Here is a 23149-nt window from a genome sequence, read left to right on the forward strand (position 1 = left end):
AGTTGGCCAAAAGTGCAGCAAGGTGTTGGTAATGACACAAGACTACAGCAGTACAATCCCCATGGTGGTGGAGCCTTCCCAGAATGCATTAGAGGTGCGGTGAAAGGGAAGAAGGCAAATTTAATCAAAACCTTTGTGCTGCGACGCATATCTCACTTCAAATAGCTTCAAAAGAAATCTTGGAAATACTTTTAAATATGCACATAACAAAATTCGATCATTTTCCTTTCTTTGTGTTGTTTTTATGTGTGTGTGGGGAGGGGGGTATGATCTTTCTATAAACCCAATGCCTCTCAACTGGATGAAATATATGGTCCCTTAAATTACAGGCAAATGTCAGTAGCCACTTGGCTACTGCTCCTAAAACTGATTTGATGTGTTTTAGTTTCTTCTTCCAAAAGAACTACTTACTCTACATTTCATAACTATCACCAGTGTTTGTAAATGTTACACTTCTTTACCTTCATGATGTTTGGAAGTTAAGACAGTGTATTTGGCACCAGAAGCCTGAAAAACATCTGCCCAGTAGCTCGCATTAAAAAACCGTGCTGTAAATAGTGGTCCAAAATCCTCATATTTGAAATCAGGACGGTAATTATCTTCCATAAACTTCACATACATCGGTATCTTTTTCTCTTGCCAATACCACCTAAAGGAAGGAGGAGAGAACACATAAATAGCATACCCATAAAGCCAGCTCCCTTTACTGATTCCCCCTTACTCGAGTGTTATCCAGATTCTTTCTCCCTTCCCCATCAGTTTGACTTTGCCTTAAAGAAAGCTTATGTAAACTTTCCGCATTTTTCACCTGCCCCTCTGTGAAATCCCCTCGGCTCATAAGTTAGAACGTTCTAGACAACCCGGCCACCTATTTGCTCTTAATTCTTCATTTTATTTATTTATTTATTTATTTATTTATTTATTTATTTATAGACAGGAAGCAGGATTTATTGGTGGGCATGAATGGGAAAGGGCAGTGCTGAGGTTCTCATGAGTGCAGAGCCTGCCATTTGTCCAAGGGGCCACGATTAGGGATGTATTTGACCCCACAGCCATCTGGGATGAGCCGCTTTTCAGCCACCGTGTCTTCAAATTTGTCCGCATTAAACTTAGTAAAAAACGCTGGTTAGATGCCACGAAGTAGGTGGCAATGCCTTAACCGTATGCGTGTTGTCAGGCCCGAGGGCCTCTTCCATCCTTGTCAAGGGGAGAGCTAACCTTCTCTCCTTTCATACAACACTTAATTCTTCATTTTTAAATCACAAGGTGTAGTCTGTACCGTTAGAGAGTTAGTCCTCTGCAACACAAGTGCCAGCCTTCAAGAGGAAAACCACATGCCTGAAACAACATGAATCTTTTATATTCACCAGCAAAGAACAAGTGGGGGAGTTGGCAACAGTAAAATTAAGAAGATGCTGTTATTTTAATATATTGACTCAGCCTTTAAGGATTCCTTGTATGCATTCATTCTGAGCAAGGCCTTCCTGCCTTTGGACAAGGTTGTGTGAAGCAATGCCTGGCTGCCATCTGGTGACATGAAGGGACAAGTCAACAGGCTGAGGACCACAGAAATAGGTTTGTTCTTTGTATCAATGAGACAGCTGCCTCTAAGTTTCTCATTATTTGGGGTAATGAGCCCCTATTATTACATCATGTATTTGGGGGTTCTGTACCTTGAAGTGAAAGCTTCCTAACCGATCCATGATGAATTTTTGCCTTTTTTTTTTTTCACTTTTGCCTTTTAAATTGAACTATAAAAGACAAACTGGGATGGTCAGAAAGTTGAACATAGATTAAGAGATTTCTACTTTCTCCCAGCACTGTTTAATTTGAGCCTGCATTCTCTACTATAGTCTCGAGTTACTTTTCAAATTTCATACTAATAGAGGTGAAAAGAGGCACTTACTGTAAAGAGTCCATCATTTATATCTGGATTTGAATTGCCATTAAGGACAGTCAGATATATTCATCTCTACCATTGACTGTCCTGAGTCAAATTGGAGGGCAGAGCAGAGGTTTAGAGGGAACACAAAGGGAAACCATAGGTAATTAAAGAATCTTGTACAGGCTTAATGTACTTCCAGACCATCCGAAATATATTCTAGTTAGGTTTCTTTTTTTGGTTTTTTTTTTTGGTTTTTTTTTTGTTTTTTTTTTTTTCAACGTTTATTTATTTTTGGGACAGAGAGAGACAGAGCATGAACGGGGAGGGGAAGAGAGAGAGGGAGACACAGAATCGGAAACAGGCTCCAGGCTCTGAGCCATCAGCCCAGAACCTGACGCGGGGCTCGAACTCACGCACCGCGAGATCGTGACCTGGCTGAAGTCGGACGCTTAACCGACTGCGCCACCCAGGCGCCCCTTTTTTGTTTTTTTTTTGTTTTTGTTTGTTTATTCATTTTTGAGACAGAGCACAAGCGGGGGAGGGGCAGGGAGAGAGGGAGACACAGAACCTGAAACCTGAGCCGTCAGCACAGAGCCTGACACAGGGCTCGAACTCACGCACCATGAGATCATGGCCTGAGCTGAAGTTGGTCCTTCAACCGACTGAGCCATCCAGGTGCCCCACATTCTAGTTAGTTTTATATGAGCAGTATCTTTATTCTTCTAGGTCAAAACAAACAATTCTGTGTGTGTTTGTAGAAAATGAAAAGTTAACCACTGCAAAGAGCAATATGACTCAAAACTAGGTATTTTTGATACCTCTTCCAGCACCAGATATATATTTACCAAACACTCCTGGGTAAACAAAATGATAAAGTATAAATTATTACATCTTAATATGAGAGGAAGAAAATCGGTTAGTTTATACTAATCTGAAACATTTCAAAAATAAACTCAAAATGTCTTACGGCACAAAACTTACAAAGATATATAATATCCTGAAGTAAATGTATCTGGTAATACACAATATGGGGAAAAGGAGTCCCTTGTTTTACCAGCAGATTTCAAAAGAGTATACGAATAGCACTCTGTAGCTTACAATGTTCTTTTACATCAATCGGCCTAACTTAATAAGAAAGGTTACTGCTTGGGGCGCCTGGTGGCTCAGTCGGTTAAGCCTCTGGCTCTTGATTTCAGCTCAGGTTATGATCTCAGGGTTCATGAGATCAAGCCCCGAGCTGGACTCCGCACTTGCAGGGGGGAGGCTGCTTGGGATTCTGTCTCTCTCTCTTTCTCTCTCTGTCTCTCTCTGCTCTCCGTCTCTCTCTAAGTACACGGAGCAGCACTTAATGCATACTTGTTGAAGTCCTTCAATGAACCGGGGTTCTAATTATTGAGCATTATGAAAAAGCAGCAAAGGAAATGACTAATAAATAAATAAATAATAAAAGAAACTTAAAAAGTCAAGCTCTTTGTTGAAAGTGGTACAATGTTAATATAATATATAGTTTATACTCTACTGTACTACATATTGATATATTAAAGTTGATGCATACTAGGTATACAATATAAAATAGAGGTAAATACTCATTTATTTTCTTATGGAATACATTATATATGTGTGCAGCACTTTATGTGTATGTATTTGACAACACTTCTATCTTGAAGAACTTAACACCAAAGTACTTACTCAGGAAAGGTATGTGAAACAGTTCAAAGTTGTAAGAGACGACATGCACATTTTTACATAGATCTCAAGGTAAAATCTAAAGAGCAATTTTTTTTTGTGCAGCACTTTTTACAGAATAGTCTATTAATAATAAGGGAGTTTTTTTAGGGTAACATTCTAGAACCTTTTTTTTTAAATTCCTAGAGCCACACAGGGTAACATTTTAACATTAAAGGGCCAGTGCCTGTCCGAATGAACGTAAGTTTCACATACGCACAATGTGTGTGTTTTTGTTTTTTTTTAATTTTTTTTTTCAACGTTTATTTATTTTTGGGACAGAGAGAGACAGAGCATGAACGGGGGAGGGGCAGAGAGAGAGGGAGACACAGAATCGGAAACAGGCTCCAGGCTCTGAGCCATCAGCCCAGAGCCTGACGCGGGGCTCGAACTCACGGACCGCGAGATCGTGACCTGGCTGAAGTCGGACGCCCAACCGACTGCGCCACCCAGGCGCCCCCAATGTGTGTTTTAACTGTGCTGTAGGGCAGAACCGTGTTGGGACCTCGAGTGGGTCTCCACCGACACCACTTTAGGCCCAAGACCCACACACAACTGCACGAGGATCTGCCGCTTGAGCAGCTCGGCGGTTAGAACGTGATCATTAGGGCTGGGGCCCTGCGACCGCCGAGAAGCCGAGCGGCCGGCGCTGCCCGACGACTCCCGCGGCCGCACGGAGGAAAAGTCCACGTTGGTCCAAGTAGACACAGCGAATTACACAGTCAACACCCGGAAGTGCCGCTGCAACGGCGGCGGGCGAAGGGGACCCGGGACCAGGCAAGCAGGCAGGGGCCGCGGGCTGGGCGGCGGCTGCAGGCCGGGGGCCGAAGGCGGAGTCGGGGCCGACGGAGGGGGGCGCGCTCACCAGAACCACTCGCTCCCGAAACTGGGCACGGAGAACACCCCCCAGTGGACGAAGATGCCGAACTTGGCCTGGTCGAACCAGGCGGGCAGCGGCCGGGCGTCCAGGGACTTCCAGGTGGGGTCGAAGCGCGGCGCGCGGTAGGCGGCGCGGGGCGCGGGCGGCAGCAGCAGCAGCAGCAGCAGCAGCAGCGGGAGCGCCAGCCCGAGCGCGGGGAGCGCGGGAGGCGCCGAGGGGCGCATGTCCGCGCGCCGCCCTCCGCCCCGTCGGCTGCTCTGCGCGCTCGTTCTTCCGCGGCTCCCGCTAAGTAAGCGCGGCTTCTGTCACCTGACCTCGCTGTCTGGAAGAAGGCGCCCTCCCCACTAGGCGTGGGAGTGGCTGCGGTCCCGGGCGGCCAGCACACCCCAGGAGGGCTGCATCGCTCAAGTGCGAAACTCACGTGGCCAGAAGTAGCCCTCAGCCCGCCCCGAGGCTGCTTAGCTAAGGCTCCTTGGGGGGCAAAGGAGTCAAGTTCAGGGACCTGTGGGATCGCCTATTTGCTGGAAAAGCTCAACCCTCACGGACTTTCCGTGACCGTCCCTGTGGAACCCTGCACGCGGAGGCCGAGGCAGGAACCTCGACAGGGTCATCCAGTGCCTTCCAGGTCCAAGCACCAGAAACAATCCGGATCATTCTCAGCCTCTGATCCACCCCCCAAACTTATGGGTGTGTTATGGCTGTGGCTGTCAACCTGGAGCCTGTGTCGTGTGAAATCCCAACAGTTTCCAGTTCAGTTAGGGGCCCCAGAATTTGCATTTCTAACCCAGTCCTAGATGTTACTGATGTTGCTGGCCCTGATCACCAAATTTGGGGAACCACTGCATCCGAGAACAAGGCGCCAGTGGCATGAATGTTTAAGAAATCTGCAGGCTTGGGAAAAGCAGCCTAAAACTTGGAATGATTAATCAAGGGACAACATCACGAGGGACAGCATCTCCCTTCCGTAAATGATTTTAGAATAAAACCAGAATCCTTTCTCCTCCTACCCCTCTTAGCCATGAATGGGCCAGTTCAAAGGTCATCTCCTCCCCGCTTTCTGACACCACCTTCCCTCCCAAATGTTTTACTACTTCCTGTGTGTTAACGTCTTACTCCAACCACTACTATAGGATTCCGTTGATCATTTTGTAATTAGGAGGACACAGATATTTCCCATTAGGCCGGGAGCTTCCAGAGGATGGGTGTGGCAACCATTTCTGTAGCCCTTGAATTTATTTTATTTTTTTTTTTATAAATTTTTTTTTTCAACGTTTATTTATTTTTGGGACAGAGAGAGACAGAGCATGAACGGGGGAGGGGCAGAGAGAGAGGGAGACACAGAATCGGAAACAGGCTCCAGGCTCTGAGCCATCAGCCCAGAGCCCGACGCGGGGCTCGAACTCACGGACGGCGAGATCGTGACCTGGCTGAAGTCGGACGCTTAACCCACTGCGCCACCCAGGCGCCCCTGTAGCCCTTGAATTTAAAGCAAAGCCTGGGGGTACCTGGGGGGATCAGTGGATTAAGCCTCCAACTTCAGCTCAGGTCACAATCTCATGTGAGTTAGCGCCCCACGTCCGACCGGCTCTGCGCTGACAGCTCAGAGCCTGGAGCCTGCTTCAGATTCTATGTCTCCCTCTCTCTGCCCCTCCCCCCAAAATAAATAAACATTAAAATAAATAAATAAAGCAACGCCTGGCATGGAGCAGCCTTAACGCATACTTCTTGAGGTCCTTCAATGAACTGGGGTTCTAATTATTGAGCGTTATGAAAAAACAGAGAAGGAAATGATACTAACCTATCTCTGCAAAGACACGGGAGCAGCACCCCAGGGAAAAGGGCAGTTAGCCTCTTGGTGCCGTGTTAATGGCTCCCCAGGATCACAGCTTCCCCATGAGGGCCCCCAGTCTTCCCAGGGTGAAGGGCTCCTGGAAGAGAGGGTTCAGGGAACCTGCTGCATATGCACTATCAGTTACAATAACCTCAGTTAGTGATAAAGTAGGGTGATAATTTCTATTATTCTAGGGGCAGAGGGCAGACTTCCTCAAGATGGGCCACTGTGGCCCGAAGATTATTCTGAGTTGAAGGCAAGAGAGACCCTAGGGGACTCGAGAGAAACTTTTGCCCCTCCCTAAACTACATAATTGGGGATCTTTCTCAGAATAAGGGTTATTAGCTGAGATAAATGTTATCTGAGTGACCCATCTGTCTGGCAGGTCAGACTTCTAATTACCAAACAGATGCTTCTTACTGCCCTGTGAAGAAGTGAGCTTCTTTCCTCTAAAGTCCCAGACCACTGCCCCCTTCTCCTTGGTACAGAATGACATATATACTTGATTTTGCCTGACTCTGGAATTTCCATGTCTGTGTGGATTCTCCATACAAAAACTATTAAACTCAGTTTTCTGCTATTAACCTGTCTGTCAATCTGCTCCTTAGTCCAGTTAGACGCACCTTGAGGGGACAGGAATTCTTGCTCCCTGACCTCTGGCATAGTCAGTAGGACACTTTAACTCGCTGGACATAGCTCACCCTGATACGGCTGCAGCTGAGGGACCCTGGGGCATCTGACACAGAGCCAGCAGAAGGTAAGATTTCTTACCGTGTCAGCCTCCCAGAACCTCTATCTATGGAGGGCAATGGAGCAAGATGGTCAGAGTCCTTTTTCTAAGTCTAGATTAGCAGGAGAAAATATCTGTGGAACCAGTCTCTTGGGTCTGGCGACTCTTTGGTTAAATTTGCTAGAATACTGTTTGGTTACTGGTCCACTTCCTCCCAGAGATGGTCTTTGTTTTCCTTTGTTGTGTCTTTTATGTTGCTTGTCATCTGTTGCTAAGGGACATCTTGGAAGTTAAAGCTGCAAAATTAGTGGGCAGAGATTGAACACTTAAAAGCTGTTAGAGCACTCGCCACCTCAAGAAGACTCCCGTGGTAGGATATATTGGCCACAGAATGACACTAGATCTAGATTGACACTAGATCACCCACCAACTTCAAGAAAACTTCCATGCAATGAGGTCCATGGTAAAGCAACATATAATCCCAACCATGTGGCATATCCCTCCTAGGTATTAGTTTGGATCCAAGGCTTAGCTAAAGCTGTTAGACTTTTCCATTAGTCTTGTTCTATGTCCTGAGAGCTTGGCTTTGTGACCAGCAAGAATATTCTCTTTGGTCTCTGCCACCTGGAGAGTGTACTTACCCACGGGTACTTACCAGGGTGTACCTTCATGGTTAGTTGAATAGACTGGGGATCCAAGAATCTCTTTCTCTCTCTCTCTCTCTCTCTCTCTCTCTCTCTCTCTCTCTCTCTGGCTGTGCCAGCTCTTAGGGGTGTTTATCATAAGAGATTCTAGCTCATAGGAACTTTTGTCACCTCAACCTTTGTTGCTTGGTAGTGCTAGAAAGTCTCATTCTACAAGCATCTGTATGGTTGTTGTAGACTCTGGGTCTAAAATTCTCTCTTGTCCAGCAAGAGAGTGGGCACAGAATTAAAATGCAAGAGATGGCTAATGTCTGGGAAAAGACAAGAGCCCTGTATAAGGGTCCTTGCTCCATATTTATTAAGATCAGAAGGCTTACAAACGTGATGGGCATGTACAAAGAGACAATGAATCTGTGAACATGAACTCATGGGCATGAGGGAAAGGGGGTTTTGAAGATATATGGTGTTAGGGGTTTGGGTCAATATAAACCAAAATCCTGGCACCGGGCAGATGAATGTTAACAGCAGACATGAGGCTCCACTTCTGTGCATCTTAGCCAGCCTGAGGGATAAGACAGATAAAGCCTGTAACAGCAGGGTCAACAAGCCACCTTTCTTTTGCTAATTAGCTCCACTCTGGGCAGCTTCACCCTGCAGTGGCCTATAGCCCTATTTACCTCTTTTACCTAATTCGGTCCTTCCTTTCTGTGAAAGCAGCTTTCTTCTATAGCACTAAATTGGAGGGCGTTTTCTACCTGAATACCTAATCTTGCTTGCCTCATATACCTTTGTATTGGGGCCTTTGCCCCCACTTCTATCCTGGGGGCCTTTGCCCCCCCATCCACTCTATCCTTATTTGCCTAATCTTGTTCACCCAAGTTTGGGTGTGAGCATCCTATGACTTTGTGATTCTTTATGCCTTGTTAACCCATCAGTGCAGGCTCAAGGAATTCCTAAGCTTATTCCCCACATACGGGGTCACAGATTAATGGGTCTGAGGCTGGAGGCATCTCACATTTTCATGGGAGACCAAAACACCATTTTCAGTAGACCATCCTCACTGCCTATGCAGTGAAGGCCTTTGCTTTCTTAAAATAAACTTTTGGATCATGAGGCCCTCTTTGGACACCTCTTGCATATCTTGTTTAGTCATTAAGAGCCTTATTGGTTTGAGTTGCTATTAATGGATGCTATTTGCCAATGGCTGGCTGATGGATCATTTAAATTGGCTCTCTCTCTCTCTCTCTCTCTCTCTCTCTCTCTATATATATATATATATATATGATTTTTTATATATATCACTTGCCTATTTTAACTTCCTTTTCCTATAAAATTTACAAAGATTACTCTGGCCTAATCTCTAGATTCTAAGTATATAAGTTGCTCACATAAATGTTGAAAGCCAGAAAATAACTTTAACAAAAGCATCCAAGACTGGCAATAAGGCTTGCTTTGCTCTTACCTTCCAGGATTCTATAATCAGGTTCTGCCTGCTTTAGACATTCCTACACGATGTCAGTTACCAGTGTATCCTAGACCCCCCGACCCCACCACCATGAAAAAAATCTGTGTCTCCTGGACTGCAGCAGATCTTTTAAATTATAAAGCCATTTTACCTCTACTTTCAAAAGATCACACCAAATTAGAGACTAATTAGAGAGATTATTTTACTATATTCACAACCTTCCCTTCACTGAGGAAATAGACGACCAAAATTTCTCCAAGGTCCTCCTAAACATGGCCTGCAATATTCAGGGGCTATTAGAAGCCAAGGTTAAGTTGTGTGCCCAGAAAAAAAGGCTTTTGTTAAAAATGCTTTATACAGATTTTACAGAGGCATAAATATTTTGGTTCCCATTTTAGTTAAAATTCTCCCTGATATAAAGAAGCAAATTCAGTTAAAAAAAAGGTGGGCCAATCCCTTGATAGTCAGGCTGTAATCCAGGTCTTTGGGGAATTAGGAACAGCTGTCTTTATTTTACAACTCTCTATAAAACCAGAAATACAACTCTAGAAACAAGTTAAAGCCCACCTATCTTTACCAATCTCAAACCCTGCCTATTCCTCTCAAAACGTTTGTAGATATTATAAAAGATGAGGATATTGGAACAAAATTGTTCTGTACTTTAAAAAACAAAAAAGTAAATTTTAAATAACAATTACCTAGAAACTCAAGAATAAAGTTTTTACATTCTTTCTCTGTCCCTTGAAATGATAATTCTTTATCATGTCTTTGAAATGTAAATACAGCCCACAATCTCTTGAGACTGAAGAAAAAAAAAATAGAGAAAAGTATTTTAAAATTGGGCCTGCAATGTCTTCTCCACAAATATTAGTAGAAACAAAATTAAGATTTTGTATACATCTTGTCTGTGTATTTTGTGTGTGTGTGTGTCCACGTATGCTGTAAACGTGAGATATTTTTTCTACCTCTGGATGGTATTGCTAAAATTAATTTGTAAAACAGCTTTATTTAGTTGGTTTGAAGGCACACACTTGTAAGGATTGAGCATTCTAAAACTCAGAAAGATAGAAACTAACCCAAATGTCTTTCGAGTTCACATGATCCAGGAAAATATTCAATATTAAAGCTAATTTAAGGTTGTTGGTTTAATTAAAATAGGCATATCTTGGGGTGCCTGGGTGGTGCAGTCGGTTAAGCGTCCGACTTCAGCCAGGTCACGATCTCGCGGTCCGTGAGTTCGAGCCCCGCGTCAGGCTCTGGGCTGATGGCTCAGAGCCTGGTGCCTGTTTCCGATTCTGTGTCTCCCTCTCTCTCTGCCCCTCCCCCGTTCATGCTCTGTCTCTCTCTGTCCCAAAAATAAATAAACGTTGAAAAAAAAAATTAAAAAAAAAAAATAGGCATATCTTTAGAGTTATCAGCATTAAATATAAAAGTTTTATTCTGCTCTTGTTTATTAAAAGTCACATAAGTCCAGGGCACCTGGGTGACTCAGTGGGTTAAGGGTCCAACTCTTGGTTTCTGCCTAGGTCATGATCTCAAGGTTTGTGAGATCCAGGCCCGAGTCAGGCACCTCACTGACAGCATGTTGCCTACTTAGCATTCCCTCTCTCCTTCTCTCTCTGTCCCTCCCTGACGTGCATGCATGCACACACACTCTCTCTCAACATAAACTTTTTTTTTTTTTAAGTCACATAAGTTCATAGTATCTCTGTTGCAAAATTTGTCCAAAAAACAAAACAACACAAAACAATATAATGGTTGACTTTGTCTAATGCCTCATGAAGTTTCATAGGTGGTCTAAACATAGGTGTTAAGAACAAGTAAATTAAAAATGTAAAAAAGATAAAATAATGAATATATGTTTATCTATTTTTGTCTTATAAAGACACTAAAGACAAATTTGAGTCTGTTAGTAAATGTGTTTTATGCTTTATTGAAAGATTGTACTGGGGCACCTGGGTGGCATCCAACTCTTGATTTCAGATCAGGTCATGGTCTCATGGTTGGGTTCATGGGATTGAGCCTTGTGTCAGGCCCTGCATTGATAGTCTGGAGCCTGCTTGGGATTCCCTCTCTCCCTCTCTCTTTCCCCCTCCCCAGCTCACATGCACACGTGCTCTCTCTCTCTCTCTCTCTCTCTAAATAATCAACATCTTAAAAAAAGATGGTACTATAAAAATGTTTCTAAAAATTATGAAATGTATTAATAAATTTGTCAATCTAAAGAATTCTGCTCACAGTTCACAGTTGCTTATTACATAGTTTTCACTAGCTATTAAGGTTGCTAAGCATTAAGAATTCTAATAAATATAATTATGACTACTAGAAATAATAAGGGAAACAACTCTATGCAAGAAAAGTAAGATTCATGTTTTTGGTAAGAAAAAGTATGAGGAATAAAAATATATATTTGTTGAGGGGGAAAAAATAGTTTTGTCCTAAAGTAAGGCTGGTTATTTTAAAGAGGGAAAATTTAGGACAAAATCTAAATGTATTTAAAAAAATTGTTGTAGGTTTATGGAGAAAGAATCTTTGGAAAGAAATGTTATGTGTGCTCAGTACTGGCTAAGATTAGGATAATTTAAGGGAAACTGCGTGACTAGTCGGTTAAGCATCTCTTTTTTTTTTAATCTTTATTTATTTTTGAGAGACAGGGCATGAGCGGGCAAGGGGCAGATAGAGAGGGAGACACAGAATCTGAAGCAGGCTCCGGGCTCTGAGCTGTCACCACAGAGCCCAATGTGGGGTAGAACCCATGAACGACAAATTCATGACCTGAGTTAAAGTCTGACACTTAAACCACTGTACCACCCAGGCACCCCAAGCATCTGACTCTTGATTTCAGCTCAGGATTCTGTCTGCCCTCCCCCACAACTACCTCCCTGCTCCAAAATAAGTAAATAAACTTTAAAAAAAAGATTAGGATAATTTAAGTGAGTAAATGAGTTTTAACATCAAAAGTACACTTTGTTTTCTCTTTGTTATATGTACAGAGTTTTCTTGAACCACTGGTCTGCTCTTCATAAAAAATTGTAAACAAAAGTTTTTCTTTACCATTGAAGTATTTTTATTTTTAGGCAGACAGTGATTCTACATTTGCCAAAATAATTCCTATATTTATTAGCTCTTTGATTACCTAGTTTTTTTCTTTAAATCCTTTCATATATATAATATTTTATTTATTTATTTAATGTTTTATTTATTTTTGAGAGATAGAAACAGAGTGTGAGCAGGGGAGGGGCAGAAAGAGAGGGAGACACAGAATCTGAAGCAGGCTCCAGCCTCTGAGCTGTCAGCACAGAGCCCGACGCAGGACTTGAACTCACGGAGCTATGAGACCATGACCTGAGCCGAAGTTGGATGCTCAACCGACTGAGCCACCCAGGTGCTCCTGCTCTTTGATTACTTAAGAACATTAGCCTTAATATTAAAGGAACTAAATTTTGCTCACAACTAGGTGACCTTTGCCTTTGAAATCTTTCCTTGTCACTTTGGTTAAATAGATAATTAAATATTGTTTCATAATGATCCGTAATCCCATTTAATCAAATGTTCAAACCTTTTGATATTTTTTTATATATATTTCCCAAAATCAAATTCTAACATGGAGTCTGTTAACCACAATCTAGCTGAAACTTTCCAGCGAGCCCCTGGAACATTCCAAAAAAAAATTTTTATGAGAAATTAAACTAATGAGACTTATTTGGTATGTTAAATTACATGGGAAATATTGTCAAATATGTGATATTAAACTCTCTTTTATAATATTCATATAGATATGTTATTAAAATAAGTTTCAAAAAATTATATGAAACATCTAGAAATCTGATGTCCTGCTTGTGTTATTATCTTGAAGTGCTGTATGTCACAAAAATGACCAAATTTCCTTGTCAACTGCATCGTAATGAACTCTAATGAGATCTTTAACCACGGCCATTTTTAAGTCTTCTATCATTTACAGACAGTTATACTTTCACTAACATGCCTTTGTAAGTTTCCTGCAAATGTGCTTCATCTTCAGTGAGACTCATGAAAAAGCAAAACAAAACCTCTGAATACAGGTTTCTGATAATCTTAGATCATAAAACTGAACTAGGTAAAAATTTCCAGAACTAGTAGAAAAACCGGATTCAATCAGAACAAGAATTAATAACATGGGGCGGGGGAGGGGCAAAAAAATTGAGGCAGATAATCTTACTTTTTATGACTTCTTATTTGAAACATTGCTGACATTTTTTAAAGTGTTTTTGTTTTTTCCAGATTTAAGAAAAATGTTCATCTTAAGCTAACTGATTTACAGCAATTAGATAAAATATACTTTTGTGGACAAATGGAAACATTTATCTTTTCTCTCTACCTGAACCCTCCAGAATTCAGAAACTCTCAGTGAGTATTCTTATATTTTTGTGGCAATCTATTTATTTACATAAGTCCAGTTAAGAATTTGTTCTCTTTATGACAGGACACAATTGGAAACACTGGTTATATTACCAGGGCTTTGACTGGAATGTTCTATTTGAGAGAGACATGCATAGACTCAGATCTGACCAGACAACTTTAGGTAGCTAATGTTGACTTTATGGAGCCAATAAAGCCTCTTGGAAATATCAGCCTGATACTTTGCTTACAGAGTTCCCAGCAGCCTTACCAAGTGAGTAGAGATCACTTCCAGGCAGGAGCAAGAATCTCATGTTTGGCGGACCTTAAGTAGAGAGGAATTCAGGGGCGCCTGGGTGGCTGGCTCAGTCAGTTAAGTGTCTGACTTCGGCTCGGGTCTTGATCTTGCAGTTCATGGATTTGAGCCCCGCATCGGGCTCTGTGCTGACAACTCAGAGCCTGGAGCCTGCTTCGGATTCTGTGTCTCCTTCTGTCTCTGCCCCTCCTCCACTTGCGCTCTCTCTCTCTCTCTCTCTCTCTCAAAAATAAATAAGAACATTAAAAAACAATTTTTTTTTTAAAGAAGAGAGGAATTCATCCCCATTCAAAGATCTTACGACAAGATCTGATAGCAAGTGTTTGGCTTGGCTTCTAGTTTCAAGAGACTATTAAAAGTTCAATCTAGAGATCTAATGAAAAGTTCCAGCAAAGCAGGCTTTTATTATTATTTTTTTTATTTGAGAGAGAGAGAGAGAGAGTATGCAAGCAGGGGAGACAGAGAGAGAGAGAGAATCTTAAGCAGGCATCACATTCAACATGGAGCCCAACCCACAACCCCAGGATCATGACTTGAGCCAAGAGTCAGGCACTCAACCGACTGAGCCACCCAGGTGCTCCAGGCAAAGCAGGTTTTAAACAGTCTACATGGTCAACCATTATTCTTGCTGCATGTATGTAAGGAATCAGGCCAAGTTCTTTCTTAAAACTAAAATTATTTTGCAAACAAATTATTGATAATTTGACTATTTTGGTAAAAAATTATAAAATGATTATAGAGAAAATAGTGTTTCAAAAACACATCCTTGTAGATATTCCATTTTAATACTACTCAGTATAAACTAGACTAGAAATCCTAGATTTCTTCTAGTGCCCTCCAATGGCTGGCTCCAACTCTCCAAACTAGCATTCGGCTTTTTCTCCCACTTTTCTGACTTGGAATCATTTGAAAACTAAAACTGCTCTTTTCCCAAAAGCCCTACAAACTAAATATAAATGACGTGATGTAAACTTCCGATTAATTGCCATAACAGCTCATGAATAGACAATCTTCATGCCTGTTGCTCAAAGAACATTAGAGACATTTGATCTACAAACCAGCTCCGTTGGATTGCCAGCACCTGCCCTCACGTTATCTGAAGATCCTTGAATCTGACACTTACAAGCTTCCTCCACTGGTTCCCCTAACAACTCAGAAACTGGCTTAACAGTTGATCCAGCCATTAACCGGTGTTTTTCCTTTGTTTCCATAGAAATGCCTCTTACTTAACATGTGATTATTGAACCATAGGCCTAACTTTGAGAATACACCTGAAATGAGTTTGACCAAACTAACCTACTGCCGGGACTAGCAGACTAGTCCAATGCGATGAAACAACCTACCGGCTCAAATTTTAATGTGTGAAACTTTAGGGAAGTTACAGTTCAGAAACCGTAGAGGCCGCAGCCAGGTGGCCCCAAGATGAATCACTGTGGCATGAAGATTATTCTGAGCTGAAGGCAACTGAGATCCTGCAGGCTCAAGAGGCACTTTTGCCCCTCCCTTAACTACCTAGAAAAATCTAAATTGAGGGGCTGCTGTGCTCCGCTGAGGCTATGTCTCTGAGCTCTCTGCTGCAATGAGCTTCCTCAAAAGTTTACCGCATCTCTGGGGTGCCAGGGGGGCTCAGTCAGTCTGTTGAGCATCTGACTTCGGCTCAGGTCATGATCTCACCCTTGGTGAGTTGGAGCCCCGCACTGGGCTCTATGCAGACAGCTCAGAGCCTGAAACCTGCTTCAGATTCTGTCTCTCCCTCGCTCTCTCTGCCCCTCCCCTGCTCATGCTCTGTCTGTCTCCCCCTCAAAAATAAATAACATTAAAAACATTTTTTTTTTTTTTTTTTTTTTTTTTCAGTTTACTGAAGCCCCGGTCAGTGGAGGGGCTCCAGCAGCAATAGTCAGATTCCCCAGGCTGGGGAAGGGCCTCTGCATTAGCACCCCTGACAACACCAAAAGCTGCATGTCTTGGTTAGATAGCTCTGATTAGGATTCTCACTGGAATACTCCACCGTTAGTGTGCATGTGGTATCCAGGGACCTAAAAGTCTATCCACCATGAGCATTTGTATGTTACAGTGAATGCCAAATTGGGAAAAGAATCAAAACAATCTGTTGCTGATGAAGAAGAAGACAGTGATGAGGACACTGAACCTATTGCTGAATTTAGATTTGTGCCTCATGATAAACCGGGTTGGAGGCAGCGTTCACTGCAATGTGTGAATGCCAGGCTTCGTGTCCAGATCCTGAGGATGAAGATTCAGATGATTATGAGGAAGAATATAATGTAGAAGCACATGAGCAAGGGCAGGGGACATCCCTACATTTTATATCTATGAAGGAGGATTATCCCAGGAGCACCCAGTGGCTCGGTCAGTTGGGCGTCCGACTTCGGCTCAAGTCATGATCTCACAGTTTGTGAGTTCGAGCCCCACGTCGGGCTCTGTGCTGACAGTTCAGAGCCTGGAGCCTGCTTCGGATTCTGTGTCTCTCCCTCTCTCTGCTCCTGCTCATGCTCTGTCTCTCTCTGTCTCTTAATAATAAATAAATATGTGTTAAAAAAAAAAAAAAAGATTATCCCATATAACAGCAGAAGGCCAAGCTACATTGGAGAGATTAGAAGGAAGTCTTTCTCAGTCTGTGCAGCCCACATAACATGGCTGGAGCATGGACAGAAGATTCAATAAGAGATTATAAAGATGGGGGGCGCCTGGGTGGCGCAGTCGGTTAAGCGTCCGACTTCAGCCAGGTCACGATCTCGCGGTCCGTGAGTTCGAGCCCCGCGTCGGGCTCTGGGCTGATGGCTCAGAGCCTGGAGCCTGTTTCTGATTCTGTGTCTCCCTCTCTCTCTGCCCCTCCCCGGCTCATGCTCTGTCTCTCTCTGTCCCAAAAATAAATAAACGTTGAAAAAAAAAAAAAATTAAAAAAAAAAAAAAAGAGATTATAAAGATGGGATGGAGGTAGATACTACACCAACAGTTGTTGGCCTGTTTGGAGATGCAAATACTCATCACTGAAAATGATTTATGCTGCTTTGGAATTGTCATAAATAGAGAAGAAAACTTGGTGCCTCTTCCACTGTGGAGTGGATGTTGATGAAAGTCTTTTTCCTTCTCTAAAACTTACCTGAACCCGTCCTTTTTTTTTTTGAAACAGACCATACTGAGACAACAAGTTGTCACCAGCAGAAGAAACTATGATCTTTATTTTAAAAGGTGCATTAATTTAACCAAGAGGGTATTTGTAGATTTCCATTTACCACCCTCCCCCCACAAACTTTCTGTATATGGGGACCCTCTGTTCAGGCCTGCAGTTCCTGCCTTCACTATATGCATCTTCTGTAAGCTTGCAGGTGGATGTGATGACAGCACACAGGTGCTTGAAGGTACAGGAACACTGGAGGAAAAGGGGAGGGGCTGAGTCGAAATTCTACCCCTTGAGGGGCTAAAAATACCTAAGACACCCTTTAAAAAGAAAGAGATCTCCGAGAAATCCTGGCATTTGCTTATTCTCCACAGGGGCAAGTGTCTTTTTACTAACTTGGGACCAAGATTAATTCACTCACATATCTTTAGGGAGCCTGTTGGGAAACATCCTAGCCACACATATAACTACTAACACAAGTACTTCTGACTAGTTTTACTCCTTCCACCATGTTTCACCAATCTGTTCCTTTATAACCTCTTGGGTTATATCCTTGAATTTCTAATGTCTTAGGTCAGTTTCTGTAATAGAACAAGTGAAATCGAGATGAAGTCCTCAAAGTACTTCAGATGATAACTGTTTTTTATCTTTGTAATCATTTAACAAAAAAAAAAATTTAGGTTTTCTCCCCCCCAAAAAAAATCTAAATTGGGGATCTTGTTCAGAATAAGAGTTATTACCAGAGATACATGTTATCTGAGTGATCCATCTGTGTGGCAAGGCAAACATCTAATTTCCAAACCTTTGTTCTTCTTATTGGCCTGTGAATGGCCCTCTGCACTTTTGAATCCCTAGGTCCCTCTCCCATTCCTTTGCTTAGGGTGGCATGTACCTCATTTTACCTTTATGTCTTTGAATCTCTCATGTGTGTAGGGTTCCTGTACATACAAAATTAAGTTTGATTTTCTCCAGTTAATATGTCTCCTGTCAATTTCATTCTTAAACCAGCCAGAAGAACCTTCAAAGGGTGAAGGAAAAAGTTTTTCTTGTCAACTGTGTTGGCAAGGGAGCTCTCTTGCTCAACTACAGACCACAACAGTTAAAACCAGAAATAGACAAGACCACTTAACTCATGCTCTAACTGAAACCCATTGTGTTTATTTCTCACCACATTTTCTTGAGGCATTGAAGACGTTTTCCAACCACCACACCAGAAAAGCCCTGATAGCAATGGAATGCCTAGAAGACTATATCCATAATAATGGACTGAACACATACTGAGCCCCACCCATGATCACTGAACTCTCTGCCTGACCTCTTGCCTGTCCCCCCACCCCAACCTCTTCTTATAATACTCTAGGTGTCCCTCTTGCCCGTAGAGAGGCCAGTTGTTAAGACTTGAGCCTGTCACAGCTGACGACACCGAAAATAAATTTCTTCCTTTCTCTTTTCCAAACCCTTGTCTCTTGAGTTAGTGGCTACTCTTGTGATGAGTGTATCCAAGTTTTCTGGGCAGCAGTGTTGGCAAACCCAGCAGGGAGCTATGCTTTCGATTTGCCCAGCCTTCTGGGGAGTCCCCAGTGGAGCAGTTGCCCCCAGTAGCGTGCTGGGCTTCTCGAGCTTTCCTGAGTTAGAAGCTGTGATAGCAAAGGGACAGTAGACATAGCTATGGTGACAATGCAGCCATGGGGCTGTTTTCTCATTAAACATCGTTTGCCCATCCTAACCCCACATTTTGAATTTTTTTTTTTCAACATTTATTTATTTTTATGACAGAGAGAGACAGAGCATGAACGGGGGAGGGGCAGAGAGAGAGGGAGACACAGAATCGGAAACAGGCTCCAGGCTCTGAGCCATCAGCCCAGAGCCCGACGCGGGGCTCGAACTCACGGACCGCGAGATCGTGACCTGGCTGAAGTCGGACGCTTAACCGACTGCGCCACCCAGGCGCCCCATAACCCCACATTTTGAAAGTGTCCGTCTTCCAAACAAATTTCTTTTATCATGTCATAAACTATTTACATTTCCATATATTTCAGTTAAAGAATGCTAATGAGATCTTCTGATCCGCAGAAATGTCACTTGGGTCATAGATTGTTTCATTTGAAGGCAAAGACCTTTTTTTTTTTTTTTTTTTTTTTTTTTAGTTAATGAGTACAACCTTATCATAAAAGTACAATTTCTGAAGGCACCTGGGTGGCTCAGTTGGTTAAGCGTCTGACTCTTGATTTTGGCTCAGGTCATATCTTTGGGTCTGTGGGTTCAAGCTCTGCATCAGGCTCTGGGCTGACATCTCAGAGCCTGCTTGGGTTTCTTTCTCTCTGTCTCTGTCTCTGTCTCTCTCTCTCCCTGTGTCTCTCTCAAAATAAATAAACTAAAAAAAATTTTTTTAAGTACAAATTCTGTAGGAAATACTGAAAATGGATGAAAGGACTTTCTTAGTGCCCTGGAGGACAAGAATCCTAGGATAGCAGGTGGGTAAACTTTGATCCAGGATTTGAAATAAATAGGAAATAGATTTATTTGGAAATGAAAAGAGAGAAGAGATTCTACTCAAACTATACTTGTTAAATGACTGAAGAGTGAAATCTCTGAAATATTTGGGAACACGATCACTCAAGGAGAGAACTGCATGGAGTAGATTGCATTTTACATTTTATAAGATAATGCTTTACAAAGCTGCAGTCTTTTGCGCTTAAAGCTACTGCTAATTGAGCAATAGAATACACCTGCACTAAGGCTTGTTAAAAGGAAACAGATCCCAAATGGAGTGATTTATGTTAAACTCCACCGAGACTTAATATCTAACTTAACTTCAGTTTCTGCCTCTCCAGGGAGTGGAGTTAAACCAGTCAGTCTGGAATTTTTTGTTCAGCCAGTGAAGTCATCTTCGTGAAGAGGTCTCCTGCTTCTCCCCCTAGGGAAGGTGACCTCGCCTGAAACCATCCTTTCTTTTCTTTTGCTAATAACTTCCTTGCCCCACCCTCTTTTCTGCAGAACTACTGTATACAACTCCTCAGACTTTTCTAGGTGGGACGTTGCTCAATTCAGGAATCATTGAATAAAGCCAATGCGATCTTCAAATGTACTCAGATGAATTTTTATTATTTAACAGGCTTAAACTATGTATTTAAAGGTTTCAATAGAGGATCCAGATAACTGAGAAACAACAGATTCTTCAGGGGCACATGGCTTGTTTGTAAGGAACTTGGGTCTCGATGGGGAACCGTGTCAAGGAGTCCTGATCACATCCTGTTTGCCTGAGGTCACCTTGATGTGCCAAAGTAGAAGGACAAAGTCTTTGTCCCTGTAGCTACAGATGTGTGTCACTGTGGAGTCACGACAGCCCGCCCCCATATGTTGGGCAGCGGCAGGGACACAGGGGCTTACGATGGTCACTGCTCCTGATTTCCCAGGTGGGAGAAGGCAGGAGGCCAGCCCCAGACAACCTCTTTGTTGCTGCCAGAGGAAGTAGTCATGCTCTCGGTATCCTCCGGGGTAGCATTAGTTGCTGAGGGCGAGGCTGATGTCTGAGTCTTACGGGACAGTCTGGATCTCCATATGGGAGCTGGGTGACTGCCACCAGCCAGCCTCAGCAGTTCCCAGAAGTCTTTTTGCACTAAAACTGTGGTAGGTGACTGATGTCAGCCTCCTATGACCATCTCAAGTGACCTCAAGGAGAAACCAAAACCAAGAACCAGAAAACCAGTTAAGTGGAGGCATACAGGCAATATTTTTGAACAGATAGGATAGAAACAATTCATTAAGATGACCTAAGGGTTTTCAGGTGTCTAAGTGAAAATCAGTAACCTTAATATTTATAACCAAACAAATTATATTTTGTCATGTCATTTGGAGAACTGTTTGCAAGCTTGTATACCCCTTCTGCTTTCACATACAATTCCCTGTAAGCAAACGAACTTCAGTGCTGTTCTTCAGGACAATCTGAAAGACGGTCTCCGGGGCTACCCAGCTATCGTCCTCAGGAGGACAATGAATAAAGCATTTACTAACCTACTTTGAGGTTGGCTTTTTTTTTTTTTTCTTTTCACTGACACTTCCAGAGTGGACAGTGGAAGAAGTGAAACTTTGGCCTCACAGCTAACATCAACACAGTCTTTCTTGGGAAATGCAGAAGAAAAGCTTTCAGAACAAACAACCCACTCCATTCTTTATATGGTAAATAAACCAGCTTCTTGCTAGAGAGAGCTTAAGACACCAGTGAAATAAAATCCTGCCTTTTTCTGGCCTGGGGGGCAGGGAGTGGAACGAGGAGGAGGAGGGAGGAAGGAAGCCAAGGAGTTCAGAGGAAGAAGAAGGAAGAGGCAAAGGCCAGAGTCCTGCCCAGATTCTTCAGGCCGGCAGGACTGCAGACCTTCACCACAGGTCTGTGTGATCCTGGGTGAGGCATTCAATCTCTCTGTGCCTCACTCCTATTAGATGTGAATGACAGGGGATCCTGACTGGCTCAGTCTGAAGAGCACGTGATTCTTGATTTTGGGGACGTAAGTTTGAGCCCCACGTTGGGTGTAGAGATTACTAATATATATATTATATTAATTAATAATTATATTAATAATTAATATACTAATAATATCTATAATATTAGTATATAATATATATTCTAGTATATATAGTGTATATATACTAATATTATATATGTAATTACTATATATATTATATATATATAGTAATAGCACATCTTCCTCACAGGGTTGTGGTGAGAATTAAATCATGCAAAGCATGTGTTCAGCCTCATGTACTTATAGACTAGTATCATTATATGTGTTAAATAAATAAGGTGAGGGACTTAGGACTCCAGAGGGAGTGTCTTAGGCTGATAGGCAAATTTAACTAGGTGGAGCCATGTGGTTAGGCAGACGGAGAGGCTGCTTTTTAGCTTTCCTGGGTGACCCTGATACTTGAGTGATACAGACAGGACCCAGAAGTAGCTGAGAACTTCACAGGAAGTCTGGCCTGAGTGGTTCCCTGTGGCTGGTTCTCTATGCCAAGGATGTGGGGGTTGTAGCCATAGCTCAGAGGACTCTAGCTTCCCAGTGAAAACAGATGTGGGTCCAACAGAGACCTGATCATGAATTCTAGCAGCTTCAGTCTTCATCTGGGAACACCGCCAGGATCAGAAGAAGCAGAGGTACCATGATCCTCACCAGCCAGCACCCGAAGGACAAGGCCTAAGCCTCCCTGCCCCCAACCCCCTTCCACATTACGAAGAAGCAGGGGAGAGGAAAGCCTCGGAGACTCCGGACACTTTAACCCAAAGTAAAGCCTAAATATTTGCTAAAGAGACTGTTTAATTTACAGCGTTTATCTACATTTTGTCCAAATTGAACAACTAATTTTGCCCCACGACGAACTGGTGTGTGTACGGGGGAGAGGAAAAATGTGTTGGGTTGCAAAGGCAAGCAGGTCAAGTATAAACAAAACAAAGAAACTGATGCGGGAGCATAAGGCAAGCTGACACCCTGCAAACAAGCAACCCCAGGTGGGATTTGTGGTATTCCTCAGGCACTCCTGGCTGCCCAAGAACAAAGGAAAGGACAGGAAACAAATGGTTAAACTGCTAGTGTCTGCATCAGTTTACAAATATCTCATCAAGAGCCTAATCTCCATGAACTCCTTACTATCTTAATCATAATGCTTTAGTGGAGGGAAAAACAATAGCTGGGCCTCCAGCAATGTGTAAATCCTCTTCAGCAAATGGAAATCCCTTTGAGAACCTTCCTCTTGACTTGACCTCCCCCAATCCCACAGTATATAAGCAGTCATTCTGCAGGACCCCAGGGCAGGTCTTCCTGCCCACAGTCCTGTCCCCGTGCTTTAATAAAATCACCTTTTTGCATCAAAGACATCCTCAAGAATTCTTTCTTGGCTGTCGGCTCTGAACCCCCATCAACACCCCAACACCCCATCGAAACTACCTTTTCTCTGCACAACAGTGGGTAGCACCCAGTGATTTAGACCATGATACACAGTCAAACATCAGGATGTGCAACACATTTGCCTCCTATTTCTCTCCTTCCCAATGTCTTCATTAAAAAGTGAATGGTCTAATTAGTGCCTGTGCATGGAGGCCCAATTCTGGGAGAAGAGGTCTGTGCCACACATGAAGTCTCCTTTCCAGTGGTCCTCATGGCTG

General features: G+C 42.9%; 1 protein-coding gene, 3 long non-coding RNA genes and 1 other non-coding gene across 6 annotated transcripts in view; 3 read left to right on the forward strand and 2 right to left on the reverse strand.

Moving 5' to 3' along the window:
* The window catches only part of FUCA2 (alpha-L-fucosidase 2), a 19905-nt gene extending 14991 nt beyond the window's left edge, over positions 1-4914 (reverse strand). Inside the window, exons 1-2 of one of the 2 annotated variants that reach the window (XM_045499875.1) lie at positions 4476-4914; positions 462-649 (exon numbers count right to left, since the gene is read on the reverse strand). In XM_045499875.1, coding sequence (XP_045355831.1) covers positions 462-649; positions 4476-4714 — 427 coding nt within the window. In that variant the 5' untranslated portion in view covers positions 4715-4914. The remainder of the gene's footprint in view (positions 1-461; positions 650-4475) is intronic. The other variant, XM_045499876.1, reaches the window with a different exon arrangement.
* LOC123609108 lies at positions 889-21476 on the forward strand. Its single transcript, XR_006717616.1, has 3 exons — positions 889-1082; positions 7140-7148; positions 21465-21476. It is a non-coding gene; the product is annotated as an uncharacterized LOC123609108 (long non-coding RNA).
* LOC123610076 lies at positions 1115-1240 on the reverse strand. The gene has a single exon (XR_006718101.1). It is a non-coding gene; the product is annotated as a U6atac minor spliceosomal RNA (small nuclear RNA).
* On the forward strand, positions 12500-16310 carry LOC123609109. Its single transcript, XR_006717617.1, has 3 exons — positions 12500-12545; positions 13421-13546; positions 15708-16310. It is a non-coding gene; the product is annotated as an uncharacterized LOC123609109 (long non-coding RNA).
* On the forward strand, positions 16793-20080 carry LOC123609110. The gene is made up of 2 exons (XR_006717618.1): positions 16793-17063; positions 19827-20080. It is a non-coding gene; the product is annotated as an uncharacterized LOC123609110 (long non-coding RNA).
* Positions 21477-23149: the final 1673 nt, after the last annotated feature.

The sequence above is a fragment of the Leopardus geoffroyi genome, chromosome B2 (genome assembly GCF_018350155.1).
Source record: "Leopardus geoffroyi isolate Oge1 chromosome B2, O.geoffroyi_Oge1_pat1.0, whole genome shotgun sequence".
In the NCBI taxonomy this organism is placed as follows: domain Eukaryota; kingdom Metazoa; phylum Chordata; class Mammalia; order Carnivora; family Felidae; genus Leopardus; species Leopardus geoffroyi.